The sequence below is a fragment of the Octopus sinensis genome, linkage group LG17 (assembly GCF_006345805.1).
Source record: "Octopus sinensis linkage group LG17, ASM634580v1, whole genome shotgun sequence".
Lineage (NCBI taxonomy): Eukaryota > Metazoa > Mollusca > Cephalopoda > Octopoda > Octopodidae > Octopus > Octopus sinensis.
Window position 1 is genome coordinate 15125888 of NC_043013.1, and position 27452 is coordinate 15153339.

The following is a 27452-nucleotide window of genomic DNA, read 5'->3' on the forward strand; positions in this document are numbered from 1 at the left end:
AAGACTAAGAGACCCTATGAGTGAGAGAAGCTGCTGTAGAGCGGGAGACAGCTTTATGCAATGAAATGATGGGGTGGGGTTAGAGTATGAGAAAAGGGCCAGAACAGAACAGTTTCTTGCTGGAGAGGAACCACACAACTACTCCCACTATAGAAGAGAGATGGGAGTGACTGGGATGGAGCTGGAAAGAGGTAAAATAGTGGTGACAAGGTGTAACAGTGGACCCATGGTGTTTTGAAAATCCCCCCCCCCCCAGCAGATTACATTGCAAAACAAAATTTTTCTTTTCTTCTTTTTTTTTGTCTTTGGTTAGTGTTATTTCCTATTTGATTCTAGCTTGAAATCAAAGGAAATGACTATTATTGCCTTCAAACTTTACTTTTGTGACCTGGACCTATTTTCCATTACATTTCAGACAGATTCAGCATTGAGTTGCTGAAGCAGAAATATCATTATAGCAAATATTCTGCTCAATACCACAGATTTGCTTGTCAGTTGCTTGACTACTGTAACCACTCAAACATGTCCCTTAGTGGTTGACATGTGCCTCTCTGATCATGAGCAGGAGTAGTGGCAGGGAGCATCATAGCCATGTGTTGGGAGAGATTCTTTGGGATTTGAATATATATAACAAAAGCAAAGTCCAAAGGAAATCTTAGCCATTCTTTCTAGGGGTAAGCAAATAGAAAATAACAATTGCTACCCAAGGACAAAATTTGTGTTACATAATGTTATTGTAATTACACAGAGGCTACTCACTGATTTTATACAATGGTTATGTATTATACTATCCCATCCAGCTTGTTTCATTTTTAGATTATTTGCATGGACTAACACTCACCTATGTTAAATTTTTATGGAAATAACCAAAAATGATGAGGTCTTATACAATGAAATTATATTGTATCTGGGTGTTTCATCAGTCACTATTTCTGCACTCTGATAATACACTGTCTAACTCATCTTCTACCCCTGACAAAGATTTTTTTGAAAAGTGTATTGTATTTTACTTGGTCTAAATATTTTATATCTAAAAAATTCACAACCCCCTCTGGACACCCCCTATACCCTCATAGCACCTCTTTGACAATAGCATTAAGTCAAGAACCACTGGTTTATCTGATTAAGGCAATGGTTCCCAACCTTTTCACTACCAAAGACCCCTTTTATTTAAATGAGTTTTCCGATGGACTCCAGATATTGAAAGGGCTGTCAGCTTAGCATGTTCATGGACCACCAGGGGTTCACAGATCACAGGTTGGGAACCACTGGATTAAAGTGTCACCAGTCTTATGTATTCTCATGCAGTACATAATGCATGTGTCACATACATCTTGTAGCTTTTAATGTGTGTAACACGTCATATTGCATTTAATATGCATGTAACATGTTTCATGTAGCACTTAATATGAATGTCATACATCTTATGTAGCACTTAATATATGTCACATGTCTTACGTAGCAATCAGTATATATATATTACATGTCTAATGTAGCACTTGTGTAAATCATATTTCATGTAATATCTAATGTGTCACATGACTCATGTAGCACTTAATATATCTGTTACAAGTAGAACGCACCATTTAAAATATATGTAGGTTATGTTTCATGCATTAGTTAATACATGTGTGGTATATCTTACGTAGCATTTTATATGTGTCGCATCTTTTATGTAGCACTCAATATATATCACGTTTTATGTAGCACTTAATATGCGTTGTGTTGTGTGCATGTATGTGTCACTTGTGGTATATAACACTTAATGTGAGTGTGTTTCATTAACCACTATGTATTTGCGTTTGTGTCACATGTTTGATGTAGCACTTAATAAATATGTATGTGTGAGTGTGTGTGTTCATGTGTGAGAGAGAGAGAGAGAGCATGTGTCATTGGTAAAATGAAAATACTTAATGTCTGTGAATGATCTCAAGTAGTATTATGCTGCAAAGGGATCCGATGCGAACGGTTGCTTTCCTTGTAAGAAATATGCAATGTTCAACAGCTTTTCAGTGGATGTCAAAACACTGTCAGATTTTTGGAAATATGTAGTGTTCCCTTGAGAAACTATGATAAACTGGAATCGGATCAACGTGAGAATCCAAGCGAGGGAGAAGAGATCCATGGTGGAGAGGGTCAAGATCCAGATGTTGCTCCGTATCAGTATGACGACCGTTTCGAGAACGGTGAAGTCTTTGTAAACATTAATACAATACAGCAATGCAGTGAGGAGGAAGAAACTCAGACTGGCTGCACAGCAAATAAGAAACCACACAAACAATGTGTGGTTATTCTTCGCAACACACTTCAGCAGAAAGAGGCAATGATGGTCCATATTTTGGAAGCATGTCACACAGAGGCGGCAATGTTTCACTCGAGGACTTCGGACAATCTAGAAAACGAAAGAAAATTATTAAAATTAAAATAGACAGGAATTGCATAATGAAAATTCTATATTATTATTATCATTTTTTTACTTTTAACCTGCATGTTTGTTACAGTCACTTGCTGAGATACCCCAGTGTCCTGGGGCGAATGAAGGATAAGAGATGTTACAAGTATGACTGAAAGCTTGTGGAGGGGAAGTAGCAAAATATCTTCAGGTAATACAAAACAGACATTTAAATGGATAGGGTTTTTCCAAGGATGTGGGTAGTACTTGTCAGAACAGTCTTTTGGATTTCTCTGAGACATGGTTCTCCTGGGATGTTATCTGGATGTTTCTGACATCCATTTTTATCATATCTAGGGCACCCACAATAACAAGAACAGTTCTCTTTTTAAGATACCACAAATTTTGTATTTCAATCACTGGGTCCTTATATTTTTTTGATAATGTCAAATCCCTTGATAGATATATTTTTATCAATGGGAACACTTATATCTATAAGTCTACAAGTATTTTCTTCCCTGTCTTTAATGATTATGCTTGATTAGCCAGGATGATTCTGTTGGTGTTGACTGCAAAATCCCAGAGGATAGTGACATTTTTACCTTCAACGACTGGCTTAGGATGATGTTCATACCAGTAAGCAGGAATGCTGATTTTGTAGTGATGCTGGGTGCTTTTCACATGCTTCCACAGTAGAAAAAATTGCCTGGACTGATGCATTGTTTCAAATGGAGAATACTTTGAAGGTGATAAAATTATAAACATGTAAATCTAAGTGAATAAAATAATACTGCAAGATTCCAGTTTTTTTTTAGTATCTCTTCATATATACGAAAGTGTGTGTGTGTGTGGGTGAAATAATTTTTACAATGTAAATAGTGGGAAAAAAAACAAAAAAAAAAAAATTTAATTAGTATAAAAATCAAAGATATGTTTAACTTACTTCACACTCTTCACAAAATATTTCGACTTTCAATGGTGGAACACACAGATCTTTTAGTGTATAAGGGCAATTAGTGCCATCTTTAGACAGGGAGTACCGGATTGTACCTGAAGAGTAAATAATAAAATGATGGATACCAGAGAATTTGAAAAAATAAAATTGAGAAATACCAGGACCTAGTCAGAGAGATTGTGGAACACAAAGGTGACAATAGTTCCTGTGGTAATTGGTGCATTTGGCATAAAAACTCAAACTGATACCTAAGGGAATGAAGGATATTGGAATTGAGGCATGCACTATCAACCTGCAGAAAAGTACAACCTTGTATTCTGCAAGAATCTTAAAGATTCTTAAGATTTGAGGAGACTTGTTGTCACCAAACCACTGAACCTCAAGATAGCATCTTCCTAAAAAAATATTTACAACAACAACATCAGGGAGGCGCAATGGCCCAATGGTTAGGGCATCCCAGACCGGGCATTGTGTGTGTTTATTGAGCGAAAACACCAAAAGCTCCACGAGGCTCTGGCAGGGGGTGGTGGCGACCCCTGTTGTACTCTTTCGCCCCAACTTTCTCTCACTTTTTCTTCCTGTTTCTTATCCCCGACTTCCTACATAACTGCTGAGCCTGGATGCGCATTCATCCATCCGTCGATGCTCTCGGTGTCGCGGGTTGACCTGCTTTCTCTTCTGCGGGTCTTACGAATAGCAAAGGACCACGTTTTGGACTTCTCCCATCTTGTGAGCTCTGGGACGAAGACCGTTCGCTCAACAGCAACAACAACAATAATGGACTCTCCCGTCAAAGATGACATATGAGTGTTCAGCTTTTGTTGAACGACCTGTACAAATGATTTGTTTATAGTGATCAAATGCAGGTGCTGTACATTAGCTTACTCCTCCATCAAATCGACGTTGCCCGAACAGGAGCACTGTGTACCATGCATCAGGTGGTAATGTGATTGTAGAGCAATGCAAGATGAAATGTTTTGCTCAAGAACACAACATTTCACCGGTTCTAGGAATTGAAACCACGATCTTGCAATCATGAGTACAACACCCAAACCACTAGACCATGTACCTTCACAATGTACCTTCACAATAATAATAATAATAATAAGGCCTGGAATTTGTGGGGAGGGAGCTAGTCAATTACATCAACCCTGATGTATTTATTCTATCAACCCTGAAAAGATGAAAGGCAAAGTCATCCTTGGCATTTGAACTCAGAACATAGAGACAGACAATGTGGCGGTGGCAACGACGGCAACGCTGATTTCAAATTCTGACACAAGGCCAGCAATTTCGAAGGAAAGGGTAAATCAATTACATCAGCCCCAGTGCTCAACTGGTACTTATTTTATTGACTTCAAAAGGATGAAAGGAAAAGTCAACATTAATGGTATTTGAACTCAGAACATTAAAAGACAGATGAAATATATTCTAATCGCATGTCCAAGAGTACTGGAGCTATAACCTCTCAATGTGGAGTAGTGGCTCAACCTGGAGAGACTCCCTGATCTCAGAGCTATACATTCTGTCAAGAAACCCCATTTCAGCTGCTGGCATTCACAACTGTAGTCTTTTAGTCATTACCCAACGTTTGTGACCATATGTGAGGGTAGGCATAGAATTGTCTCTATCAATATGTGATGATAACCACCTTATCACATGACCAGAATCTGGATCCTGTGATGACAACCATGAAATTATCTCTATTAATGTGTAATGCCAGTCATCACATCATCTGGCTCTGGATCCTGTAAAGACAAATTTATAATATTTGCTTTGAATACAAAAAATATAATACACCTACCAGGATCGGTCCTCAGCATTTTCCAGTATAAATACAACAAAAGGGTCGTCAAAAATGGGGAAAGACAATGCAAAAATATATAATCTCTGGTATCTGAAAGTTGAATTAAGGAATGGTAGGATATCTAAGTCAATGTCATCACAAAACACGTATTCATGATTGTAAATTAAGATGGCAATAACGCTAGTATCGGTGGGCGGCATGGTTGCTGATGTTGTTTGACCTCAGGTCATACCTTGTTGAGCAGAAGTGACCATTCTGTAATTTAATGGCAGAAGAGAGTAAGCTGAAAAAAAATTTGGCTGCTTTTTCTAGCAGGTCAAGTGAGGCTTCTCCCATAAATGATACTCTATCAATGTGATGGTGCAGGCAACAGAATAATATATGTCTTTGTTCTTCCTTTTCTGTGATTACATGGGTTAGATGAAATCTGTTGAAGCAAATTTTCTATGGCCAGATGCTCTATCAGTCACCAACCCTCACCTATTTCCAAGCAAGGTAATATTTCCCCATGGCTCAACATCTTTTACACAGAAGACTGGAAACGAACCACACTGCTTGTTTGACAGTGATGCTTGTTTACAACAATGACCTGATGTCACGACATGGGTACACACTCATAAATACGTAGATAGATAAACAGATAGACAGATAGGTAGATAGATACACACACACACACGCATACAACGGGCTCCTTTTTGTTTCCATCAAGCAAAACTACACAAAGCTTTGGTCAGTCTAAGGCTATAGAAGAGAAGTGGCCAAACTGCCATGCATTGGGATTGAACCCAAGACCACATGGTTGGAAAGCAAACTTCTTAACTACACAGCCACACAAGATTTGGTTGCTATTTGTAGCAGGTCAATCTACTCAAGTAGCAATGTGGCAATACAAACTGTGGACTCATGGAACGTTTGAGCTATAATATCAGCTATATATATATGTGTATATATATATATATATATATATATATATATATATATATATATATATATATATACATACCACACACACACACATATATACATATATAGATATATGTGTGTGTGTATATATATATACACACACACACACATATATATATAACACACACACACATATATATATTATACACACACACGCATATGTACATCATCATCATCATCATCCTCCTTTAATGGCCATTTCCTATGCTGGCATGGGTTGGATGGTTTGACTACAGCTAGCAAGTTGGAAAGCTGCATCAACTTCTAGTCTGATTTGGCTTACATATATATATAAATGAGTAGTATAAGGTGTGGATTCAGAAAATTGTGTGGCTATCACAGGAAGTTTTTCCTTTGGATTCGGCTAACAGTCTACATAATAATCAATTTGAAAAGAGTGTAATGTAGTGTCCATGTAATGGAAAATATCGATGTTCTGGTGATCTGATGAGCTAGCTTTCGTTATTTACATTAATTTGTGAATACACAATTGTACTGTATAATGCTGAGCATACATCATCATCATCATCGTTTAACGTCCGCTTTCCATGCAAGCATGGTTGGACGATTTTGACTGAGGGCTGGCGAACCAGATGGCTGCACTAGGCTCCAATCTTGATCTGGCAGAGTTTCTACAGATGGATGCCCTTCCCAATGCCAACAAGCTGTCGAGACTCTGCCAGATCAAGATTATTTATTTCAAGATTTCAAGATTTATTTCAAGATTATTTATTTTTTATTACATATTTATTTCAAATTTTTGCACAATGCCAGCAATTTTGGTGAAGCGGGTAAGTCAATTACATTGACCCCCGAAAGAATGAAAGGCAAAGCCAACCTTGGTGGTCATGCTGAGCATATAGATTAACCCAAACAAGAACGCGTAATTTCTGCCATACTGAAATTAATAATACATGAATAGGCGCAGGAGTGGCTGTGTGGTAAGTAGCTTGCTTACGAACCATATGGTTCCGGGTTCAGTCCCACTACATGGCACCTTGGGCAAGTGTCTTCTACTATAGCTTCGGGCCGACCAAAGTCTTGTGAGTGGATTTGTAGATGGTAACTAAAAGAAGCTCGTCGTATAAATGTATATATATATATATATATATATATATATATATATATATATAATATATATATAGATATATATATATATATATATACATATATATGTAAGTGTGTGTGTGTGTGTATATGTTTTTCCCCCACATCGCTTAACAACCAATGCTGGTGTGTTTACGTCCCCGTAACTTAGTGGTTTGGCAAAAGAGACTGATAGAATAAGTACTAGGCTTACAAAGAATAAGGCGGCGCTCCAGCATGGCCACAGTCAAATGACTGAAACAAGTAAAAGAGTAAAGAGTAAGGTTGTGAAACAACCATGATCCTATGGAAGTCAGGTGGTTAAATAAATATATATGTTCATCTCTCATTATCTCCTGACTTAATGGTTTTACACACACATGCATCAACTTTAGAGTCCTTTGGAACTGGGTTCAAATCACGATTTTGTGTTTTTAATTTTTTACTTATTTGACAAAGGAAATACTAGTGGTTGTTACTGTTTAGCTCTGATGAAGCCCTGAACTGAGAAAACATGTGATCAAACATATCCCAATCATTCCATCTTATTTCCAACATAGGGTTCTCCAGATTACATCTGCCAATATGTCTTTTTTTGTTCTTAAAACCTCAGGAGCTCTTTCAAGCCAAAGAAATGACAACTATTGCAAGAAATATCAGCCAAATCTCCATCAAATCACATCTTATCAATAAAAACGAAGGAAAAACTCTTTGGATAAATGTAGTCCTGGATATACTGTGCATAAAATAAGATGAAATTATCATGGCTAAATGACTCTGAACACAGGTCTGCTTGGTCAAGGTTGACCTGGAGTTAAACAAATACAACAGGATTTACTGTCGTTGTTTAGTCCCAATCAATTTTGATCAAGCAGATCTATGCTTTAGGCCATTCCAACTTCGACCATCCTGCTTTTAAAGGGGTATGTACTTTTCTGGGTATGTGATGTTTTAGCATCATTGATTCAACACTAACTTATTTAGACGTTTTAATGACTCTCTTGCTCTTTCCCCACCTCTCTCTCTCTGTTTATGTGTGTGAGTATATATCTCTTTATGCATATGAGGAGAAGGAAAGTGTTTATGTCAGTCCCATGCAAAATTCTGGGCATCCAAACAGCTGTCCCATTTGACTTATTCCAACATTTTCTCAAGTGCCCATTCCTTATTTAAATTTATAGGATGAGATTTGGGGGAAATTTGGCTGCTATTTCTAACAGATTGAGTGGCCCCTTTAAAGGCACAACTAAGAATGAAGATGAGAAACAGAGAGCAAAGCAAACATGGGAGATAATTGTGTTACCAAAAAAGGATACTTGGTAATAAAATCAAAAAGTAGGTAAATATTGAATAAAGGAGACCGGCAGAAAACATCCCAGCATAAACAGGGTTCGGCCATCTGAGAAAACAAAGGGACAAAATAATATTAACCATTTTGTTATTAATATATTTCTGTTGAAATATACTGGGTTAATTTCGATTAATTTTAAAAATAAAGTCTAATTTACTAAAACAGACGTCGTTATGTTGCTGGTGTTTTTGAACAATAAATTAACTTGAAATTTTGATGGAAAGTTATAATTTAGATAAATTTTAAAACAAGGACCAAAACTGGTCACAGGCAGGCTAGTATCAAAAAGGTTAAAGAACAATAAAAAGAAAAAACACATTGAAATAAGTACTGACAAGGTGATAGCACACTCACACACACGAACACATCACTGCCACCACCACCAACATGCTCCTCATCCTTTTAATGTCCACTTCCCCATGCTTCCATGGCTCAGATAGATTTTGATGAAGCAGATTTTCTATGACCAGATGCCCTTCCTGCCACACCATTTACCTGTTTCAAGCAAGGTAATATTTCCCCATGGTCAGAAATGTTTTTTTAAGAAGTTTGCAAAGGCACAGCTCTGCTTGAATGGCAAGGGTACTCATTTACAATCAGCATATAATATCAAAACAAGGGTACAGACAAATACAGACACACACACACAATGCCCATTTCTTCCTCTTCCAGTCCTTTCAGCATGTGGTGACCATTCAATTTAGGCACACTTATTCTTTTCTCTTTATTTTTCTCTCCCCTCATCTACCCTTTCTGTAGAAGAGAACAGGCTCAAAGCATTAAAGACTTCTCCCAATTTTCTTGAGCATTAATCATAACACACCCAGTTTGTTTTGTTTTTTTTACACCTCTGCCAGTTCATTGCCTTAACCCTTTAGCATTCAAATTAAATTGCATTACAATTCTTATTTACTGACTTAGTTTTGAATTAATCAGCCATAATCTTGTACCTTTGAGATTTTGATGATGAGATTGTATATTTTTTGAATGACATTCATTTTACCACAGGTGTGAGAAACCCAATCTAGTTGGTTTGAACAGGAAATAGGTAGAATATTTTGGCTGGTTTAAATACTAAAGGATTAAATATGAGACATAATATCGACTTACTTGCATACATGATTCATTCTGTGTGAATGTTTCCTGAGAAGAAATAGAAAGTAGAGGAGAGCAAAGATGGCAACAGCGCCTTGGTACTGGTCTCCCGTCATATGTGCAATAACAAGCATACTGGTATAGACAAGGCAGGGCTGTAGTAGTTGAAGCCACCAGATAAACAATGGACTTGGAGGTTTCTGGTTGCTGTTTTTTGAAGACATATATGACAGGAGAGACACCAGCTGTTTATGGCTGCAAATGGAGAAAGAATGGAGATAGATTCTGGTGAAATATATGTGATGATTTAAAAGAGAAAGAGAAAGAGAGAATCGACAAACATCATCATCATCATTTAATGTCTGTTTTCCATGCTGGCATGGGTTGGATGGCTTGACAGGAACTGGTAAGGCCAGGGGCTGTACCAGGTTCCATAGACTGTTTTGGCCTGGTTTCTACAGCTGGATTCCCTTCCTAATGCCAAACACTCCTCAGAATGTATTGGGTGCTTTTTACACAGCACCAAGACCAGTGCTTTATACATGGCACCAGCGCTATTGCTTTTTATGTGGCACCTTAGTTTTAGGATCTTAATTCAATTGACAAACATTCAGTTACATAAATGTCTACTGACTTGTGTTGCAGATGAGGAGTATTATGATGAAGTATTTGATATGGAAAGACACACAGTATAAGGTAGGGCTAGATGCATTGGCTGAAAAACTAAGACAAGATGGTCATGGATGGAATGCCTTTGATGAAAGGGGCTGCTTCATTAAAACTAAACAAGAATTTTTTTTTTTTTTTTTTTTAGTTTTAATGGATACACTTGCAGCAGAGAAACTAAGATGATATGGTCGTGGATGGAATGCCTTTGATGAAAAAGACTGCTTTGTTAAAACTAAACAACAAAAAAGAAAAATTAAGCTTACTCGTTCTTTTTTTTTGGATTTTGAAGAACCAGGTCTAGTGGCGTCATATTCTGTTTGTTTTTCATGCGTAACAGACTACAATCCCCAACATTCAACAAAATCCAAGAAATATGGCTAAAACCTTCCTTTGCAGTTAGGTGTAGCACTGTATTTCCGTCGACATCTTTCTGGAACACATCAGAACGCTGTGGACAAACAAACAAGTCGTTAGTAATACGTCAAATACATTTATTATAAAGATAAATATAGAATATATAACAGAGTTCAAGTGATAATATATATGTAGGCGTGGCTGAGTGGTAAGAAGCTTGCTTCCCAACCACATGGTTCTGGGTTCAGTCCCACTGCATGGCACCTTGGGCAAGTGTCCTTGGGTCGACCAAAGCCTTGTGAGTGGATATGGGGGTCAGAAACTGAAAGAAGCCCATCGTGTGTGTGTGTATATATATATATATATATATATATATATATATAGGAATTATATATTATGTATGCATTGTAAACTATGTGCATACAAGATGTGTCGTGGGGTCACAGAGTGGTATAGCTCTTGATATGCTAGCAAATACACACACACACACACACACACATACACATGTGGTTTGTATATGTTAGTGTTTGTGTGTGGGTGAATGTATATCATGCACATTTGTATGTAGATGTGTGTGTGTGTGTGTGTGTGTGTGTGTATACACACACACATTATCATCACCATTTAATGCCTGTTTTCAATGCTAGCATGGGATGGACAGTTTCATCAGAACTAGCAAGCTGTACCAAGTTCTAGCCTGATTTGGTATGGTTTCTATGGCTAGATGCCATTTGTAATGCCAACCACTTTACAGAATGTGCTGGGTGCCACTTACATGGACCAGCATGAGTGCTTTCTGCATAGACTGGCACATGTGCTTTTAATGCACACACATGGGGTGCACGGTTGTATATTTGTCACATATTTTTATACACATGTATATATGCATGTGTACATTTTTGTACATGTTTACATGTATATATTATATACATATGTATTTATATGTATGAGTGTATATGTCAAGTGTTTATTTGCATGTGTGTGTGTGTGTGTATACTAACAATAATGACTACACATGGTGGTGTCCAAGCTATGTATAAGCAGACTTTATCAAAAATTACTTACCAAAACAAGAGGCCCAAATAATTTTTATATCACAGGACCTTTTGGCATCAATAAAAAAAAAACACAAATGCAACAGTCTGCCTGAAGAATTTCAGGAAATTTATAACTTGCAATAATTTCAAAGGAAACACCAAAAGAACCTTGAAATGTCATAATAATAACAATAATAATAATAGTAATAATAACGATGATGATGATGATGATGAATGAATGAAATTATTGTGTATAGTGCTCAGATGCACTACAACTTATCAAAGGTGAATGTATAGTACATAGAATTATGTACAAATGCCAGGAAAGTGAACAGTGTATGAGTCATGATATATATGTGTGCATGCATAAGGAGGTGGGGATATCAGGTGTGGTGTTGGCAGATTTCAGGAAGCATGGAGGTTTTAAAGGATGCAATGTCTCGGCAGCCATTAAATGATGCAGGTAATTTGTTCCATGCTTCAGTGTGAAAAAAATATTTCCGAAAGTCATGGGAGCCGTGCTGTTTTCATATTATACCTCCATATCATGGTATTACTCTCTTTTACTCTTTACTCTTTTACTTGTTTCAGTCATTTGACTGCGGCCATGCTGGAGCACCGTCTTTAGTCGAGAAAATCGACCCTGGGACTTCTTCTTTGTAAGCCCAGTACTTATTCTATCAGTCTCTTTTGCCGAACCGCTAAGTGACGGGGACGTAAACACACCAGCATCGGTTGTCAAGCAATGCTAGGGGGACAAACACAGACACACAAACATATACACACACACTTATATATATATACATATATACGACAGGCTTCTCTCAGTTTCCGTCTACCAAATCCACTCACAAGGCATTAGTTGGCCCAAGGCTATAGCAGAAGACACTTGCCCAAGATGCCACGCAGTGGGACTGAACCCGGAACCATGTGGTTGGTTAGCAAGCTACTTACCACACAGCCACTCCTGCGCCTATTATTTTACATTTATTTCAAATAGTGGTGCATTTAGATTTCTAAATAATTGCTGCTACACAACATTTGAAGAAATCCTTGAATAAATAATATTCTATATTCTTTATCAAAGTATAACTGACATAAAGTACTGAGTGTTCAGTTTGGTTTATCACTAAAACTCCAGCTTGCAACTGAAAAATGTGGTGTTGAGACTGCCTATCAAAGGTGACTAAAAGTGGTTTCTCCTTGATATACATATTTATATATGATGGGCTTCTTTCCATTTCCGTCTACAAAATCTACTCACAAGGCCTCAGTCTATCTGATGTTATAGTGGGGGGAAGCACTCCGTCGGTTACGACAACGAGGGTTCTGGTTGATCCGTTCAACGGAACAGCCTGCTCGTGAAATTAACGTGGAAGTGGCTGAGTACTCCACAGACATGTGTACCCTTAACGTAATTCTCGGGGATATTCAGCGTGACACAGAGAGTGACAAGGCCGGCCCTTTGAAATACAGGTACAACAGAAACAGGAAGTAAGAGTGAGAGAAAGTTGTGGTGAAAGAGTACAGTAGGGATCACCACCATCCCTGCCGGAGCCTCGTGGAGCTTTAGGTGTTTTCGCTCAATAAACACTCACAACGCCCGGTCTGGGAATCGAAACTGCGATCCTACAACCGTGAGTCCGCTGCCCTAACACTGGGCCATTGCGCCTCCGAATGATGTTATAGTACAAGCAGTATCAATGGTTAGGAGGTGATCTTCTTAACCACACAGTTACGCCTCCTGTGTGTTTATGTAAGTATACTGCCGTTGTTGTTGTCTTGCTCCCATGTTATGCTACACGAATATAAACAGGCCAGTCCTCACCTAGGGCTAAATGACAACATCCAGATAAACCAGTATCTGTAGCTTTAGGCTGTGTATTTATACCTTACATCCAGAATGGGGAGATGTAAGGTAGATAACTCTACTTACTCCAACTAAAAGTAGAAACTGTGTCCCAACACGAGCCATCGAGGAGCCACCGTGTTGTCACTCAACCTACAAGAAATAACAGCCAAATCCATCTGAAATCACAATGTAGAGTCTTACAAGAGATACATCCAATAATGCAATTCTAGGTATATTATTGTTAAAAGAAAGAAGGGATTGTTAAAACTGTAATATCTTCGATTACAGGATTGCTTGAACAGCGCTGACCTAGAGGTAGTGGTTTTGTCTATAGCTTTCACAAGTTGTTTAAGATGTGTGAGATTGGCGTGGTTAATCTAATTAAATAGTTGAAAGTCAACAGCTGTATGGAAAGCATAAATGAGAAAGAATTCCAGACAACTTGCGTTTTGGGGAGAAAGGACAGGGTGTAGTGGGGCTAAACAACAATGGAAATAGCCATTATATATTTTTTTTGTGGTTTCTATTTTGAAAAAAAAAATCACTACAAACAGCAGGAATTAATATAAAATATAAAATAGCAATTCCTTATATGAGAATTGCTATTTGGCCATAAATTTGGAATGATGGAGATGAGCAGACTATATCACACCAGTGCTTAACAGGCACTTATTTTATCAACTGAGTAAGGACGGAAGATAAAGTTGGCCCTGCTGAGATTTTGACTCAGTATGTAAATGTAAATAAATACTGTAAAGCATTATTTTTACTGTCATTCCACAGATTCAGCAATTCTACTGCCCTTAAAATGGTAAAAAACAAACAATATGTATATATGTAAAAAAAAGCATTAGAAAAACCTGATTTTTGGTGAGATACTTCAAAGCTTCTAAGTGACCCATTTGACAGACAATATGGAGTGGAGTCTGGAGGTTGTTGTCCATTGATTGAAGACTCAAATTATGGACGCTGTTGAGGTAATGGAGAACACACCTACAAGAGAGAGAGCAAAGAAAACCCAGTAACAACAAGGTCAGCTCAATAAAGGTTAACACAGGGCTAAACAACATTATATTTGATCTGTAAGCACCTATCCAACTGCTAAACTAAAGAAACATGTATGCATGAATATGTGGATGGATGGAATAAGAAAAATACATATATGTCCTATTGTATTGCCTGTGCCAGTGGCACATGACCTGCTGTGCTTGAGGAGACCTATTGAGTCAAGTACATCAACATCAAAATAAATATCAAATGGAAATTGTAGATGTGATACCTGTGCCGATGGCACTGAAAAGCACCATCTGAACGTGGCCGATGCCAGCGCTGCCTTGGCTGGCTTCTGTGCCGGTAGCACGTAAAAAGCACCAACCGATCGTTGCCGCTGCCAGCCTCCCCTGGCACCTGTGCCAGTGGCACATAAAAGGCACCCACTACACTCACGGAGTGATTGGCGTTAGGAAGAGCATCCAGCTGTAGAAACACTGCCAGATCAGACTGGAGCCTGGTGCAGCCTTCTGGCTTCCCAGACCCCGGTCGAACCGTCCAACCCGTGTTAGCACGGAAAATGGACATTAAATGATGATGATGATATAGCCTGCTTTTTAGAAAAGATACACTGCATACTTGAATGTAATAAGAAGATACTAGACTGTCAACAACCCAGTCTACTGAGCTGTATGTAGGTACTATACGTGACATATTTCACTAGAAGAAGTGGAAGAGTTTATGCTCCAGTATAACCAGACAGTGGTCAGAACAAGGCATGAGAGTCAAGCAATAGTGGATGATGGACATCATATACACATTAGTCACCACTGCCTGACCTTTCAGGGATAGCTTTCTCTCAGCCCATTTCTAGGTGAAAGTAGTCACCCCACTCATTACCTCATCCCAGTTTTTGTCCATCTGGAGGTCAAGACCGAGCCAGACCCTGAGCAATTTAACGGTCTGTCCGTCCAGCATCCAACAACACAGTGAGATGGCATGCACTTGCTTCTCCAGGTGCTGATCCGCAAGCCCACTGATTTTTCCTGGTTGATCGTCACTCCTGAAACCACCTCATAGTCTCTGAGAGCAGGGTCGATCATTTCTATGTGTTTATGATCTAACACCACTATGGTGACATCATCAGCACATGCCAACACGCATCTCCCACACCTTAGGTCACATGGGATACCCCTCAATGCCTCCAGTTTGTGTAGTAGTGGCTCAAGAGTCAGTACATACAAGAGAGACGAGAGGGGGCAACCTTATCGGACCAAGCGCATGATGTTGAACGGTTCTAAGAGGTGACTGTTCACTCTGACCACTGATGTGCATTGCAGTGATCCAGCCCTTCAATACAGGTCCAAAACTAGCTATCTTGAGGTATAAATGGTTGACCCTATCGAAAGCTTTAGACTGATCTAAATTGATCAGGGCCCCACCCATGCCAGGTTCTTTAGCCACTTTCTCAATGATGTATTGCATGAGGTAGGGGTTATTATGGATGGATCTTTTCATGATGACGTATGTCTCTGTCTCCCCTACCAGATCCCTGATGACAAGCACCAATGTTGTAGCTAACACCTTGGCCAAAATTTTGAACCCTGCATTTAACAGTTGTCAATACAATATCCCTTGTTTGGGTCTTTCTTCAGCAACACCACTGCTCCTTGGTTCACAAAACTGGGAATTCTCTCATTCTGTTGCTGGTTACAGTAAATGCTAAGAGGTCGCCAAAAAAATCTGGCATGTAAATGTAAAGCTCATAGGGTAGACCATCTAAACCAGGCAATTTACCCCTCAATGGTTTCAAATTTTAGCACAAGGCCAGCAATTTCAGGGAGAGAATAAGTCAATTTCATCAACCCCAGTGTTCAACTGGTACTTATTTTATCGAACGGATGAAAGGCAAAGTTGACCTCAGTGGAATTTGAACTCAGAATAATAATAATCCTTTCTACTAAAGGCACAAGGCCTGAATTGTTGGGGGAGGGGACTAGTCGATTACATCAACACCAGTGGTTTACTGGTACTTAATTTATTGACCCCAAGAGGATGAAAGGCAAAGTTGACCTCAGAATAATAATAATAATAATAATAATAATACAGTATTATAAGTGCAATAAAAAACAAAAATTTCATACGCACACACTTCCACTTTGTGCAGCATGGTGCACAACTGAACGTCCTTGCTTGTCTGTTAGCTGGATGTCTGCATTATGTTGTAACATTAGGTGTACATTGGACGCAATTCCACGACGGCACACATAGTGCAGAGGTGTTTCATCGAAGTCATTACACATGTTTGGGTCAGCACCTGCCTCCAAAAGTAGGTAGATTATAGTCCAGTCACCTCCAAGAGATGCCTTGTGCAATGGTGTCTGAGAATGCCAACCTGGAAACAGAACAAAAAAGTGAAAATTTTAATCATTGTTCAAAAAATAAATTATGATGAATACAAGGATATGGAAATGACAAAGACCGAGACCCCTGAGATATGCTGTGACTGTGAAGACCCAACAAATGAAGTGAGGCCTGCTGTGCTAACCTTTGATCATAGAGTGTCCCGCTGTTCTCGAGGAGACCTATTGAGTCAAATACGTCAACACCAACATCAAAATAAAAATCAAATGGAAATTGTAGTTAAGACACCCGTGCCGGTGACACGTAAAAAGCACCGTCCAAACGTGGCAGATGCCAGTGCTGCCTGACTGGCGTCCATGTCGGTGACACGTAAAAGCACCCACCGATTGTGGCCGTTTGCCAGCCTCCTCTGGCCCCTGTGCCGGTGGCACATAATAAACACCCACTACACTCACGGAGTGGTTGATGTTAGGAAGAGCATCCAGCTGTAGAAACTACCAAACCAGATTGGAGCCTGGTGCAGCCTCCATGGCTTACCAGACCCTGGTCGAACCGTCCAACCCATGCTAGCATGGAAAACGGACGTTAAACGATGATGATGATGACATGCCCATTGCTAAGGGGGTGCACTAGAAAGCACTGCTCCCTCAGTATTCAGTGGTACACCCTTAGATTTACAGTGATACGCTTATTATGATATTCCGCTTGAATATTACTATAAATTAGTGTTCCACCCAGAATATTTTGAAGCACCCCCAGGTACCAGAGTCTAGCAATGGGCCTAGATGAATAAAAATTTTACAATTTCAATTCTAGTTTATTCTTTCACTAGTTTCAGTAATAGTAGGACACCGCCACAAAGGGTTTAGTCAATCATATAAACCCTAATTTCAGTTTAGTAGTTATTTTGTCACTTGTTATTTTTTGAACTGCAAAGGTGCAGTACACAACGTATGTGCAGCCATAGACACACACACATTCTACAAGGGCTTAGCGCTTAGTCTCTTTCTATTTATCACAGACTCTCAGGCCATTACAGAGGAGTTTAAGACTGGTTCCCCATGGAAACAACAACATATTGATGGCTTCATTCTTATAGCTGAGTTGTTTGTTGTTGTTTGTTCCTTCTCGAGCCATGCCTGGTTCATAAGGGCCGGTTTCCCGGTTTCTTGGCGTATAGGTTCCCCACCTGGACGGGACGCCGGTCCATCACAGGTGAGCTGCAAGATGCAGGAGGAAAGAGTGAGAGAAAGTTGTGGCGAAAGAGTCAGCAGAAGTTCGCCATTACCTTCTGCCGGAGCCGCGTGGAGTTTAGGTGGTTCGCTCATAAACACACACATCGTCTGGTCTGAGATTCGAACCCGTGATCCCTTGACCGCGAGTCTGCTGCTCTAACCACTAGGCCATGTGCCTCCACATAGCTGAGTCTACAGGAGCTATTAGAGAAGAAATTCCAGATATAGAAGCAAAACCTCTAATCAAAGGGCCTCAATGTTAACTTGGCAAGGGTTAAAATATTAGCAAGAAAACAGACAAGACCCTGTTACCATCAGGGAAATGGCTTTGCTCAGTATATAAAAAAAGAAGCCAGTAGAAATTCAATATAGTGAATCCAATGCAAACTATGGACACCCAATAGGTGAAATGTAATTATATACAGGTTAAAAGAGAAAGGAGTATTTGTATGTGGGAGAGGCACAAGAGGATGTTGACCTAATTAGCAGTGGTATATATCCTCAAAGCATGACAGATGGGGAAAGAACAGAGTGAAAAAAGTTCAGAGAGCTACAACCTCTATAAATTAGAAAATTACTATTTGTAAATCTCACAACGAGAGATATTCAGTAACAGTACTTTAGAGTAAAGGTTTTTTGCCAACATAACATAGCAGTCCTGGTTTAGGATGAATGTTACTGTAATTTAGCCCCAGGAGACATCGTCTCCAGCTGGCTATACAACATGATTTGTGTCCTTATATATGGGAATTTGGCAGTGACACCTCTAGCCAAACAATTATTCTGTGCTGATGAAGGGAAATAACCTGGAAATCGTGATACACAGATATTGTTTTGAGCTGAGTGGGGGTGCTAGAGTCCCTTGTTCAAAAATATAAAGGACACAAATCGTGTCGTATAGCCAGCTGGAGATGATGTCTCCTGGGACAAAATTACAGCAACATTCGTTCTAAACCAGGACTGCCATGTTATGTTGGCAAAATTCTTTGCTATAACCTCTGTTGGTAACAAAAGGCTTCTCTCTAAGTGAAAGGCAGATCGTATAACTCTTGTTTATGAACAGTAATGTTACAGGGTAGAGGAACATGGACCCTAAATGCAGAGGACGTGTGAAGACTAGAAAGACAAAGCAAGAAGGCTTCATTGGATGTAAAATTGTCAGTGTGCATATCTCTCTCATCAGGGCCAGATTAAAGCCCATAGAAGCCTTAAGCACATAAAAGATTTTGGTGCCCCCCATATATATATATATATATATATATATATATATATAAAATCTACAATATGTTAAAAGTCAGCTTGAATCTTGCTTGCTTGCAATGTTACCCAGCCAAACTGGTACATAGTGCAGAAAATACTATGAATTAAGTTACCTCTGAAATGTAAATACGAACGGAATAAAACAAATTTCACATAAATCAAACAAGTGGCTGTGGAGATAGGGGTTTTCGGGGTATAAATACCCAAAATGGTGCATAATGGGAAAATATTCCCAAATTAAACTTAACAAAAAAATACAAATTGTTTCTTACAGTAAATGTTTCTATTTTCACTTTTGTTAAACACAATATTTTAATCAATCATTTAGAAATATTTCTAGGAGTCGCTGTGTGGTAAGTAGCTTGCTAACCAACCACATGGTTCCAGGTTCAGTCCCACTGTGTGGCATCTTGGGCAAGTGTCTTCTGCTATAGCCCCGGGCCGACCAATGCCTTGTGAGTGGATTTGGTAGACGGAAACTGAAAGAAGCCTGTCGTATATATGTATATATGTATGTGTGTGTGTGTGTGTTTGTCCCCCTAGCATTGCTTGACAACCGATGCTGGTGTGTTTACATCCCCGTCACTTAGCAGTTCGGCAAAAGAGACCGATAGAATAAATACTGGGCTTACAAAGAATAAGTCCCGGGGTCGATTTGCTCGACTAAAGGCGGTGCTCCAGCATGGCCGCAGTCAAATGACTGAAACAAGTAAAAGAGTAAGTGAATGTGATTTCAACTATGTAAGTTCTTTGTACAGTAAGTATTCATATTTTAGCTTTCTTTAAACAGACAATATTTTAATATTTTTTAAAAATCATTTTCAAGCGAATACCATTACAAAAATTTTTTGGCATATTTAAAAAATATTTTTATGTGAAAACGACTTTAAAAATACGGTAAATATTTCGTAAAAGACCTATTCATAACCTTGTTGTGAAATATTTTTTTTTCCAGAGGTTTTCGTCAAGTGCATTCAACATATCCCACTGCCAAAGATTCGGCTGCTATTTCTAGTACGCCCTGCTACCATGTAACAGCTATTTGTGATAAAGGACTCAAAATATCTGTTACATAGTAGCAGGAGGTGCAAGAAATAACAGCCAAATCTTTCAAAGGAGCCGTCTATGCGTGATTTCGATGTCACATTCTTTGAAAGCATGTGAAATAACCTGGAAAATGAAAAAAACCCCACGAAACAAAACTCCATAGCTGGGAAACTTTTTCGGTGACCCAACAGGTCACAGGTAGTCAAGTATATATATATATATACTTGGAAATGGATGCGTGACGTTCATCAAGTAATAATATAAATAATATATATATACATGCACATGCGTATATGGGTACAGGACATCACCAACAGTAAACAACGTGAAATACGAGAGCAAATGAGTTCAATGCACAAACAACAAAAGAAACAAATGGAAAACAAGACAAGTAACACAAAGAATGGCCCTTCATCAGTTGTCAGCTGTCTATCTACTCCTCATTTCGAGCATTGAACGAAAATATGAATCTTCAAAGACAGTTGCTCCCGTAAGTACTAAAATAAAATTTGAGATTTATGGAGGGTCAAATTTGGGAACAAAAACAGGACAGTGGAAACCGAATGCAAACAAATTGAACTCATTTGCTTTTGTATTTCATGTTGTTTACTGTTGGCGACATCCTGTACCCATATATGCATATGTGTGTATATATATATACGTGTGTGTGTGTGTATGTGTGTGAGTGTTATTTATATCATATATATATATATATATATATATATATATATATATATATATACATACACAAAGGGCAGTTATTAAACTGTCATCTAAATTATGAAAATAACAGACATCTCATTTTAACAGATCAGATATAGTTAGCAAAATTACATAAAAATATCTTGAAATCTTGAAATACTAAAGAGTAAATTTATTCAATAAAATTGCCATTGGCTTCAACAACCGCCTCCGGACAATTTCAGAATCTTCTGCAACTCTTCTGGATGGTCTCCTTGTTTAAGCTGGTGAATGCTGCCATAATCCTTGCTTTCAGTTCATCATTTGGTGTTACAAGGAGTTTTGTTGATCTCTCACTCAACTGCACTCCATACATAATAATCAAGGGAGTTGCAGTCAGGAGAGTTAAGTGGCCAGATGTTAGGGGTGATGTGGTCGCAGAAATTATCTGACAAACATGACTGGATTCTCCTGCTTGTGTGGCATGGTGCATAGTCCTGTTGCCAGACGTAGGGTCTTCCAGCAGCCCTCCTTTTGACCCAGGACAGCACGACCTCCTCCAGGCCCTTGATGGAGGCCTCCATGTTGAGTGTGAGGCCATGTGAGAAGATGAATGTAGGCATAACATAGCCATCACTATCATTATTGGTACATATCCTCCTCATCATTATGAAAATTTAACATCATCACCTCCACTCCTTCCTCTCCAATTATTATTAACATTATCACTGTCATCTACACCACAACCTCCTCTTCATCATCACTATCAACATTATCATTCTTATCACACACGTCTTCGTCTTCATCATTACAAACATTACAAACTATCACTCTCACCCCACTACCACCTCTTCTTCATCATCATTATCAACATTATTACTGACAGCCCCATGCTAAAACCTCTTCCACTCCTTATCAACATTATCGCTGTCATCACCAATGCCCTTTCCTCCTCTTCATTACTATTGTAATCAAGCAGACATTAATAAAATGATGAAGAGGCATAATGGTATATATGTGTAATATTCCAATATCCTTTGAGTAAAATCCAAAAGTCCAACAGAGTTTAATATGAGTCCATCCAAATGTAAAGTTTATAAGCAATGTAAGATTCTACTGGGAATGACCAACTTTAAGAGAATCTTACATTATTATAAGCTTTACATTCGGATGGATTCATATTAAACTCTGTTGGACTTTTGGATTTTACTCAAAGGATATTGGAATAATACACATAAAATGATGAAGACAAAAATGGTTTGGTTCAATCCCTCTTTTATCAAGAATGTGCTACGAGAAGAGTTTAAGTGTACTCCTACTAAATCAACCACCAGTGGAGGAGTACAAGTGTTGTCAGTTTAATTTAACCACCAGCATGGACATGCAGATGCGGTCATCCCTAGTAGGAGTGTACGAGTGTGGTTACCTTAAGCTGACTATTTGCAGGAGAGTTCAAGAGCAACAAGTGAGTTGACCCCTAGCAGAACAGTAGAAGAGTGACCACTTGTGAGAGAGTACAAGCATAACCACTCTAAGTTACTACTAGTGCGAGAGTGCAAGAGTGACCACTCTAAGTTGCCTCTAGTGGGAGAGTGCAAGAGTGACCACTCTAAGTTGCCTCTAGTGGGAGAGTACAAGAGTGCCCATTCTAAGTTGCCTCTAGTGGGAGAGTACAAGAGTGACCACTTTAAGTTGCTACATGTGGGAGAATGAAAGAGTGCCCGTTCTAAGTTGCTACTAATGGGAGAGTGCAAGAGTGACCACTCTAAGTTGCCTCTAGTGGGAGAGCACCAGATTGACCACTCTAAGTTTCCGGGGGTGGGAGAGTGAAAGAGTGCCCACTCTAAGTTGCCACTAGTGGGAGAGTACAAGAGTAGCCACTCTAAGTTGCCTCTGGTGAGAGTACAAGAGTGGCCACTCCAAGTTGACTACTTGCAGGAGAGTACATAAGTGGTCATCCCAAGATGATCACTACCAAGATAGTAGAAGAGTGGGCATTCCAGTTAACCAGGAGAATGCAATGGTGCACCCCTCCCAGCTACCAAGCTTACCAGTAGCAGGAAAGTAGGATGTTTTAATAGAACCATAACCATGGTGATCAGATAATGCAGTTGGTTACATCTGTAAACTCATCAAACTCAGTTAATGAGTAGAAGTTGCTTACTTCCTCCAGCTTTCCCTTTGCTCTGGTTCATGTCATACGAACCATCCAAAGAAAAATAAATAAATAAATTCCACTGCTAAACAATAGCAGTCTGTCCACTTTAGTGTCCATTCTTCCATCTATTCCGGAAATTAATCAATAATTTCATTATCTCGGGGGAAATCAAGGAAAAGATCATAAAGTATTTATATGACCTTTTAATATTTGGACAACATGCGAAAGTTTCTTTGTATTAGTTTACAACTTTCACTTACTGGACTCTGGCCATGCTGGAGCATCCACCTTGTATTTATGTTGGCATTACCTTAGACGAGCTGAACCAGCTCCAACTCGTGAATCTAAAGTATCGCAAACAAAAGCAAAAGCTGATAGTGTTTGGCAATCACAGACGTCCGATATGGAGATCATCAACCAGTTGTGACTTCTTATGGTAGATACCATATTACCATATAAATTAAAGACCAGATATTGATTTAAGGTCCCACTTGATCGTCTAAGGCAGCATTTTCCTGCCTTTGTATTCTTGGGGAACCCTTGAAATTCATTCCATGTCTAAGGGATCCTCCACTCAAAAATTACTATATGTCATTATTAATCTTTTTATTTACCTTTCATAAAAGTAAATTTCATAAGAGATTGATACTTTTGATATACTAACCCACATGAGACTACCAATGGATCTACAGTATAAATTAGTCAAATTATCATTATTTCTGAGGGAACCCATAGTGACAACTTATAGAAAGTGGGTATTCCAGGGAAGGGACACTGATCTCAAGTCTAGTTGATTCCATTACATAAACTCCAGTAATTTTGTTATAGCTGATTAGTTTCAGTTCGGTCTTTTCATTAAGCAGACCTATCATCATTATTTTAATTTATATTCCAAACACCAGCTTCATGGCCACAAAGATATTTTAATAAATTTCCCATTATTTTGAAAATTAACTGAAGCAACGCAATGTATTTCAATAGCATTATGATAACAAAACGTTTAAACAAACCATAATACTGTCTTTATCAATGATTGGCAGTGCTAAATTCATTTAGACCTTAAAAAAAGAGGTCATTTCTCGTGTAGTGCGTCCTCATTACAAGTAGACAACTGGCTGATAATATATTAACTCGCACACACGCGCGCACATATGTATTATAAGCCAGGCTTCTTTCAGTTTCTATCTATGAAACCCACTTGAGAAGCTTTGGTTAACCTGGGCTATAGTAGAAGACACTTGCCTAAAATGCCATGTAGTGGGACTGAGCCCCAAATCATGCAGCTGAGACGCTATTTTCGGCAAGTCAACGATGGTGTGTTTAGTGGGGAACCTTTATGGGCCAGGGACAAAATACTTGTATGGAGAAAAACAAAAGAATCTTTAATTTTACAAATTCATTGGTATACAAATTTGTATAGAATTACTGCTTTCGCCTTGAAGCTGAAATCATTTAAAATTTTATTTTATTTTTATGGGCTAAAGGTACTTCACTCGCGGGCAGGTTAAAATTAAATAATAATAATGTGAGCGAAAATGTTCCCCATGTTCGTAGTTGAGACTCCTACATCGACTTCTGTTATTATCTCTGGTGGTCACATTGTGAATCGAACCAGCTGTGGCAGATACGTTTTATTTTTAGTGAGCCTTTGACTTGGTCACTCGATCTGCTTGATATAGAAGCCAGAGATCGTGACGAGAGCCTGTGTATGTTTATGAGCGTACATGTATGCGCGCGCGCGAGTGTATATATATATGTTTATTTGTATATTTAATTATTCAAATGTAGATGTGTAGCGCCAAGCGCTAAAACTCCCTTATTATTTTTTTTTTTAAGGCCTCGGGACCTGGTCTGAATGTTTGCATTAACTATGTGCTCTCTACTCACGGAAAAATTATACGTTAATGTAGTTCGGGATAACCCAAGAGAAGATGAAATATGTAAAACTGGAAAGACCTTTGGCCATCGGTCTGCTTGCACAGAGATGGCCTGGGACCAAACAACAGCAGCAACAATAATAATCTGATGGGTTGTTGGGCAACAGAAGGGATGGGACATCAGAGTAACTTTCAAAGTCCTTTACTTCGGAGACTGTTCTGAATTCAGGAACCCAGAGGAGTTAACTTCACATTTTATTCCTCTTGGGTACGATAATAGATTTCCCTTAAAGAGTTCTGATACTGACATTAAGAAATCGGTAAAGCACTGAACTAAATTCTTTGTAAAATTTAGTTACCTTCTTCATTTTGAGTTCAAATCACTCCGCGGTCGATATTAATACGAGCAAGTCAAGTACAAGTATTGTGTTCGATTTAATCGATTACGTTCCCACCCCAGAATGAGTATTGAGCCTAAATTATAAATCACTAACATTGGCAATGTAGTGTTACAGGAAATTTGGTCTTTAGATTCGAATGAACAACATTCCAGGCACGGATAGCATCACGTATTTTCTTTTCGGGTTTTGATCTATCTGTTGTTTGTTATGCTTCCTAGTGATAAATCAATAGATAAATAAAAAGTGGTGGGGAGAAAAAAAAAAGTGAGACACTTGTGTGTGTGTGAGAGAGAGAGAAGGAGAGACGGGAAAAAGAAAGAGAATAATTAAAAAGAGAGACCGACAAAGAGAAAGGAAGAAAGTGAGACGGATGTGCTAAGCAACTATACAGAAAAAGAGGCAAAAAACTAATAAAGATCGATAAAATGAGAGAGAGAGAGAGAGAGAGAGAGAGAGAAGTAGATTGATAAAGAAGATTGAAATGAAGAGAAAGAGACATTTATGTGGGAAAGGAGAGAAAGAGAGAAGCATGGAGGGCGACTACGAAAGTAAGAAAGTAAAACAGAGAAAGCTAAATGAGGAAAAACAAAAAGAAAAGAAAAAGTAATTAATTAACTAAGAGAAAGACAAGAGAGAGAGAGTGATAGAATGTGTGTGCGATAGACTAATTAACTAATGGGAAACAAAATGAGAAAGTGAAAATGATGTTAAATGAAAACAAAGAAACAAGGAAGTTATTGTCTTTCTTTATGTCTGTTGAGAAAGCGAGAGTAAGGGAAAAGAGAGCGAAGAGAAAGAGAAGGAGAAAAATAAGAGATAACAAGAAAAAGAAAGAGAGTAAAATAGGAGGAAGAGAAAAGTGGGCGAAGAAAATGAGAAGAGAGAAGGATTAATGAGTGAGAGAGAAGAGGGCCGGAAAAAGAGAGAAAAAGACAATAAGAGGGTGAAGAAAGAGAGAGACAGAGAGAGAGAGAGAGGCAGAGGAAAAAAAACTGAGAAAAAGAGGGTGAAGAAAGAGAGAGAGAAAAGGGAAATCTAGAAAATGAAGAGATGAAAGACAGAAAAGGAGAAGGAAGAGTAAGTGAGAGAAAGAGTAAGACAAAGAGAAAAACAAAATAAAGATGAAAAGAGAATGAGAGAAAAAGAGAAAAGTGGATACAATGGTGGGGACGTCCAAATTTTTCTAAAAGTATTAGAAAATGAAATGGATAAGACAACTGACCTTTCTGATGGACTAATTGAGGGTTCTGTCGAACTATTTGATGTACAAGAGGGGCAGCACAAGTGTTGATTCCATGCATCAACATGGAATATTCTGCTGATGTATTGCCAACAGCATCCTTTGCATTGACTAATTCCTCGTGACGATCCATTCGACTGGAAACTGTTGCCATTTCACCAGATTTCCTTCAGTTAACACTTGACTTTACAACTTCACGTAGCAATAAGCACCATTCTAGCTAGCTAACGTTGACATTTACGAAACATCTTGACATATATAGATATATCTTTATATGTTTCTCTTTTTCTCCTTCTTGAAATAAGGAAACTTCTGAGAGACGTGTGTGTATCTGCGTGTACGTATATTTATGTGTATGTGTGTATAAATATATATAAATATGTTTATGTATATATATGGCTTTGTCTGTAGCCTACTCGCTCTTTTCGTCACGTTCTGTCTCGTCTCCTTATCTCTGTGTCTCTCTATTTAGATCTACCACTCTGTTCTTCTATCATAAGATCAGCAGCTTTTAGCGCTGCGGCCTTTCACGAGTCGGGATTGAACCACTGCTTCCAGCACGCTGCTCCGTCACATTACTAGGAGAAAAACGTCATAATTGTTTACAACGATTCAGCGCATTGGTCAGAATTAACCAA

The 27452-nt window shown here is 38.6% G+C and overlaps 1 protein-coding gene across 1 annotated transcript; it reads right to left on the reverse strand.

Moving 5' to 3' along the window:
* Positions 1–512: 512 nt before the first annotated feature.
* LOC115221084 (palmitoyltransferase ZDHHC13-like) lies at positions 513–27404 on the reverse strand. The gene is made up of 9 exons (XM_029791301.2): positions 26797–27404; positions 16700–16946; positions 14422–14554; positions 10582–10766; positions 9665–9904; positions 8520–8602; positions 5152–5244; positions 3336–3442; positions 513–2392 (listed from the first exon to the last, which is right to left on the reverse strand). Exons 1-9 carry the CDS (start codon positions 26966–26968, stop codon positions 1940–1942), a joined length of 1713 nt encoding a protein of 570 aa, XP_029647161.1. The 5' UTR covers positions 26969–27404; the 3' UTR covers positions 513–1939.
* Positions 27405–27452: the final 48 nt, after the last annotated feature.

Coding starts and splice junctions, on each gene's coding strand:
- LOC115221084 (XM_029791301.2), bottom strand. CDS start 26,968: ATGGCAACAGTTTCCAGTCGAATGGATCGTCACGAGGAATTAGTCAAT. Junction 9,905..10,581: donor AATCCAAAAAAAAAGAACGA/GTAAGCTTAATT, acceptor CTCCATTTGCAG/CCATAAACAGCTGGTGTCTC. Junction 5,245..8,519: donor CTTTTTGATTTTATTACCAA/GTATCCTTTTTT, acceptor TTCAACTTTCAG/ATACCAGAGATTATATATTT.